The following is a 5768-nucleotide window of genomic DNA, read 5'->3' as shown; positions in this document are numbered from 1 at the left end:
GTGGGGAGCGTGAGTGTCTGAAGTACCGGCTGGTGGGCTCCCAGGAGGAGCTGGCATCTTGGGGACATGAATATGTCAGGTAAGCCTGGGTGGGAGCAGGACTTGGGGAAGTACAAAAGGGCTCAGAGGGATTTCCCTGAGCACTTTGACTCTGACCTGTCTGGGAGATGTCCCGACTTGCTGTGCTTGCGCTTAGCTGTCATGCCTGCACATGTGTCACCTCATCCTGTGTCCACAGTCATTTGCTAGCTGCAGAGATCTTGCTGCCATGGCCTCTAATCTCTGCTCTTAACCCTATTCCTCCTCTGGGCTTGTTACCCTTAGGCAATGTGGAGCCCGCATAAACAACACACAGCCCCGGCTAACTGGCAGCAGCTGCTCCCCATCCTTGGGGCTGGGTGAAGCTGGTTTCTGTGGCAGTGACTTCCCTTTGTCCCTGCAGGCACTTGGCAGGGGAGGTGGCCAAGGAGTGGCAGGAGATCGATGAGGCTGACAAGGCTCAGAGGGACACGCTCCTCACCCTGGTCAAGGAGATTGTCCCCTACAACATGGCCCACAATGCAGAGCACGAGGCCTGTGACCTGCTCATGGAGATCGAGCAGATGGACATGCTGGAGAAGTACATTGATGACAACGCCTACTCCAAAGTGTGCCTCTACCTGACCAGGTGAGGGGGCTTGGCAGGCTGAGGCACTGGAAGGGGCCTGGTCCCTGGTGGGCCAAGGTTGGCTGACGTGGTCGTCACCCTCGCGTCTGTCTCCTCCTCAAAGCTGTGTAAGCTACGTCCCAGAGCCGGAGAACTCAGCTCTCCTGCGCTGTGCCCTGGGTATCTTCCGCAAATTCAACCGCTACCCTGAAGCCTTGCGCCTGGCTCTGATGCTAAATGACGTGGAGCTGGTGGAGGACATCTTCACTTCATGCAAAGATGTGTAAGCAGAGACTCATTCCCCTCCCTCTGGGCCCTTCGCCCGTCATAGTGGGGGATGGCTCCCCATCTGGGCAGAGTTGGGTTGGATCCTGTCACCACCAGAGGTGTCTGGAGGTTTGGACTGAGACTTTTGTCCCTGAAATAAAGATGGGCAAGGGCGGGTCACCTCTGGGCTGCTCTTGTGTGCCTCTAGAGCAGGGCAGGTTGGCTCACTGTTTGGTGAATGTGTTTGTGCTGGGGCTGGCTGGGGTCTGGGCACTTGTGAAACCTCTCCCATCTGTGCAGAGTTGTCCAGAAGCAGATGGCCTTTATGCTGGGCCGCCATGGGGTCTTTCTGGAGCTGAACGAAGATGTGGAAGAGTACGAGGACCTGACCGAGATCATGTCCAACGTCCAGCTCAACAGCAACTTCCTGGCCTTGGCCAGAGAGGTGAGTGTCCCAGCTGGGAAAAGAGCCCTGGGCTGCCTCCAGCTGTGGCTGCCCTGGCTGCTGGGCACTGTGGCCAGATCTGGGAAGAGATCCTTCCTCCCTATGAGCTTGGCCAGGCACCTCCTGGAGAGGTTGCCGTTGCAGGGCAGCTGCCCTGGGGTGTGCTGACTGGGAGGTAATCCCCTTCTCTCTTGTCTCTGCAGCTGGACATCATGGAGCCCAAAGTGCCGGACGATATTTACAAAACCCACCTGGAAAATAACCGTAAGGGCTTGTATTGTGGCCTCTGTCGTCCCTGCCCATGGGGAGTTCCTGGGGCTGCAAGGCACCTCCAGGCCAGTGCAGTCAGCTGTGTATCCTGAGGTGGGCAGATGGCCTGCCCATGGTCTCTGTGCCAGTGTGGAGCAGACCCAGCTGCCTGCTGTGGATTTGGGCTTCTCCTTCCTGCTGGTGGTGGGACAGGTCCTCGTCCCCCCATGGTGTGGGGTGGCTGTGCAGTGGAGGGTTGGCAGGGCTCCTCTTGCTGCCTGGCTCACCCTGACATCGTTCTCCAGGGTTCGGGGGGAGCGGTTCCCAAGTGGACTCAGCGCGGATGAATTTGGCCTCCTCCTTTGTGAATGGCTTTGTGAATGCTGCATTTGGACAGGACAAGCTGCTGACAGATGATGGCAATAAATGGTTATACAAGAACAAGGACCACGGTGAGGGAGCTGGAGGTGCCCCTAGGCTTGGGATTGCTACCCTGTCCTTTCTGGGGGCCTGCTGAAAGTGGGGCTGCAGGGTACGGCTGCCGCTGGGCTGCCCTGTGTCCCTGGCCACCCCAAGCCCCAGGCAGGGCACATCGATTCAGGGCTGACGTGGACTCTTCTCACCTGGAACTGCAGGGATGCTGAGTGCTGCAGCCTCGCTGGGCACGATACTGCTATGGGACGTGGACGGGGGGCTCACGCAGATCGACAAGTACCTGTACTCGTCGGAGGATTACATCAAGGTCGGTGGTACCGATCCCAGCAGGGGTTCTACAGCTGCGTGGGGCAGCCCTGCTGCGGGCTGCATGTGTGGCTGGCTCGGGGAATGGTTGACCTTGCCTTGGTCCACTGTGCAGCTCAGCTCCTGCCTGCAGAGGGGTCGGACACCCTGTGTCCTAGGTTTTTGAGCAGCTCACGGCAAGGGGGGAGGTCTTGGGGACTGCCTGAGGCACCTTTGGGGACCCCTCGTCACAGAGCTACGAGCTTTGGACTGCTCAGCTGGATCCAGAGTGGCATTGCTCACTTGGTATCAACTTGCCCATCTCAGAGAGTGGGTATAACATGTGGGGTGACATTAGTCACTGGCTGGCAGGGAGCTTTGTGCGTTGGTGGCCGGTGCATGACGGTGCTTTGCCTTGCAGTCGGGAGCCCTCCTGGCCTGTGGCATCGTCAACTCAGGGGTGAGGAACGAGTGTGACCCTGCCCTGGCCCTCCTGTCTGACTATGTCCTCCACAACAGCAACACCATGAGGATCGGAGCCATTTTTGGGTAAGGGCCTGTTCCCAGCCTCCCCATGCTGCGCAGGGTGTTGCAGCTCCCCGCTCATGCTCCCCTGGACTCTCCGCAGGCTGGGGCTGGCGTACGCGGGCTCCAACCGCGAGGACGTTCTGACTTTGCTGCTACCTGTGATGGGAGACTCCAAGTCCAGCATGGAGGTAGGGAGCGGGACAGGGACTTTGCCTGAGGTTGCTGCTTCCCCACCCTGTCCCCAGCAGCTTCTGGGAATACAGGGCCTGTCCTGCAGCTGGCTTGGGCTCCAAGAACAAGGCTACATGTCCCTGGTCGGTGCTGTGCTGTGGCAGAAAGGCACGACCCTATTTTCCCCATCTGAGCTTCTCCCACGATGGGATTGCAGCAGATGTGGGAGAGTAAGAAGCCATTAGATCTCCCAGTAGTACAAATTTTCGCACATGGGTACCTAGTGCTCTTTCAGTCTGGGCAGCTGTCAGACTGTCCAGACCTGGCCCTGAGCTGTGGGGCAGCTCACTCTGCACTGTCCCTATGTACAACATGTCTCCTCTCCTTCACCAGGTGGCTGGTGTGACCGCCCTGGCCTGCGGGATGATATCGGTGGGCTCCTGCAATGGGGATGTCACCTCGACCATCCTTCAGACCATCATGGAGAAATCAGAGACAGAGCTGAAGGACACGTATGCCCGGTGGCTGCCGCTCGGCCTCGGCTTGAACCATTTGGGTAAGGCTGGGCAGTACCAGCAGCTCATGGGTTGGGGGACAGGGTGGGAGCATCCCTCCACTGCTGTTCTCTAACCACCATGCCTTCCTTGGCAGGGAAGGGAGAAGCGATCGAGGCCATCTTGGCAGCGCTGGAGGTGGTGTCGGAGCCGTTTCGCAGCTTTGCCAACACGCTGGTGGACATCTGCGCCTATGCGGGTGAGTTGGGCTGATTGAGGTGGGGGAGGCAGGAGCGGGTCCCAGGCCCTCAGCCTGCTGATCTGGGCCCTCCACTCTCGCCCCAGGCTCAGGGAATGTCCTGAAGGTGCAACAGCTCCTGCACATCTGCAGTGAGCACTTCGACTCCAAGGAGAAAGAGGAGGACAAGGACAAAAAGGACAAGAAAGAGAAGGAGAAGAAAGAGAGCTCAGCTGACATGGGGGCTCACCAGGTGGGGAAACGTGGCTGGGACCTGTGTCTTGGGGCAGGAGCCTGGGGCTGGAGGAAAACAGCCCCCAGCAGCATCCCCTGCTCTCCCTGTCCCCGTGGGCTCAGGGAGGGTGCAGGGCCTGTGAGAACTTGGGTTTTGGGCTGGGTGCTCCCTGCCCGGTGCTCAGTGCCCGTGTCTCTGCAGGGCGTAGCGGTGTTGGGCATCGCACTCATTGCCATGGGCGAGGAGATCGGCGCTGAGATGGCCCTACGCACGTTTGGCCACCTGGTGAGTAACACCGAGGGGACAGCACAGGGCCGGGAGGGGACCTGGGAACTGGGTCTTGCCTCACATCTCTGTAGACCTTGCTGCCTGTGGTACACTGGGTCTAATATTCCTCTCCCCTCCTTGCAGCTGCGGTATGGGGAACCAACCCTCCGCCGTGCTGTTCCCCTGGCCCTGGCACTTATCTCAGTCTCCAACCCCCGGCTCAACATCCTTGACACCCTCAGCAAGTTCTCCCACGATGCTGATCCTGAGGTCTCCTACAACTCCATATTTGCCATGGGCATGGTGGGCAGTGGTAAGCCTGGGGGACAGTCTGGTTTGGGGCTCGTGCAGGGGGAAGATGGGAGACCTGAGCCAGGTCTCCTGTACTCTCTGCCTGTACCTCCTCTTCCCCAGGTACCAACAATGCCCGGCTGGCAGCGATGCTGCGGCAGCTTGCCCAATACCACGCCAAGGACCCCAACAACCTCTTCATGGTGCGGTTAGCCCAGGTGATGATCTTGCGCTCACTGCTTGTGGCAGGGAAGGGGCAGGCTGGGGTCTCTGCCCTGGGTGTGGGAGGGGAGTGGTGTCCCAGGGGTGTCACCATCCTGCTGGGCAGGGCTGGGGTCCCAGGCATTAAACCCACTGCTCTCACGTGCTTTCTCTGCCACATCAGGGCCTGACCCACCTGGGCAAGGGGACGCTCACCCTGTGCCCATACCACAGTGATCGCCAGCTCATGAGCCAGGTGGCCGTGGCCGGGCTGCTGACCGTTCTCGTGTCCTTCCTGGATGTGCGCAACAGTGAGTACTGTGGACTTGGCGCCCCTGGCACCCCTCTGCCCCGCAAGGTGGGCATCGCTCAGCCCCTTTACTTCTGTCTCCCCTCCAGTTATTCTGGGCAAGTCCCACTATGTTCTCTACGGCCTTGTTGCTGCCATGCAGCCCCGCATGCTGGTCACCTTTGATGAGGAGCTGCGACCTCTGCCCGTGTCGGTTCGGGTAGGACAGGTAAGGGGCAGCCAGAGCCAGGGATGGGGTGCTACTGTGTCCCTGCATGTCCCCAGTATTTACCTCGCTCTTCTCTTGCAGGCTGTGGATGTGGTAGGCCAGGCGGGCAAGCCCAAAACCATCACTGGCTTCCAGACTCACACAACGCCGGTGCTGCTGGCACATGGAGAGCGGGCCGAGCTGGCCACGGAGGAGCACGTGCCCGTGACGCCCATCCTGGAGGGATTTGTTATCCTGCGAAAGAACCCCAACTATGATGTTTGAGCTGAGGAGGGGCTGGGGGAGGGTGGGTAGGTGGTTTGGGAGGGGAGGAAAAAACTTAGTCTGTTTGTTTTTGTTACCGAGAGTCGAGGAAATAAACTATGCGGAGACTCTGGTGCTGCCGTACCCTCCTTGTGCTGTGGGTGCAGGCTGGGCTCTGATCGCCTCAAGGCTTCCTTCTGCCCGTGGGAGCCAGGCACAGTGCCGACCCTGAGAAGTAGGGGGGGAACACAGAGT

At 59.5% G+C, this 5768-nt stretch overlaps 1 protein-coding gene across 1 annotated transcript in view; it reads left to right on the top strand.

Moving 5' to 3' along the window:
- Positions 1 to 5642, top strand: part of PSMD2 (proteasome (prosome, macropain) 26S subunit, non-ATPase, 2) — a 6490-nt gene extending 848 nt beyond the window's left edge. Inside the window, 18 exon segments of the mRNA XM_009710223.1 lie at positions 1 to 79; positions 443 to 667; positions 771 to 929; positions 1214 to 1358; positions 1562 to 1622; positions 1913 to 2059; positions 2243 to 2349; positions 2749 to 2876; positions 2956 to 3043; positions 3420 to 3582; positions 3678 to 3779; positions 3866 to 4011; positions 4195 to 4278; positions 4405 to 4573; positions 4675 to 4769; positions 4937 to 5063; positions 5152 to 5270; positions 5352 to 5642. The exon segment at positions 1 to 79 is cut by the window's left edge and continues 33 nt beyond it. Of these exon segments, the coding sequence (XP_009708525.1) occupies positions 1 to 79; positions 443 to 667; positions 771 to 929; positions 1214 to 1358; positions 1562 to 1622; positions 1913 to 2059; positions 2243 to 2349; positions 2749 to 2876; positions 2956 to 3043; positions 3420 to 3582; positions 3678 to 3779; positions 3866 to 4011; positions 4195 to 4278; positions 4405 to 4573; positions 4675 to 4769; positions 4937 to 5063; positions 5152 to 5270; positions 5352 to 5534 (2327 nt within the window). The 3' untranslated portion in view covers positions 5535 to 5642.
- The last annotated feature ends 126 nt before the right edge of the window (positions 5643 to 5768 follow it).

This window comes from Cariama cristata, unplaced genomic scaffold, assembly GCF_000690535.1.
Source record: "Cariama cristata isolate BGI_N322 unplaced genomic scaffold, ASM69053v1 scaffold7501, whole genome shotgun sequence".
In the NCBI taxonomy this organism is placed as follows: Eukaryota; Metazoa; Chordata; class Aves; order Cariamiformes; family Cariamidae; genus Cariama; species Cariama cristata.
This window is presented reverse-complemented; position numbering and strand designations above follow the sequence as displayed.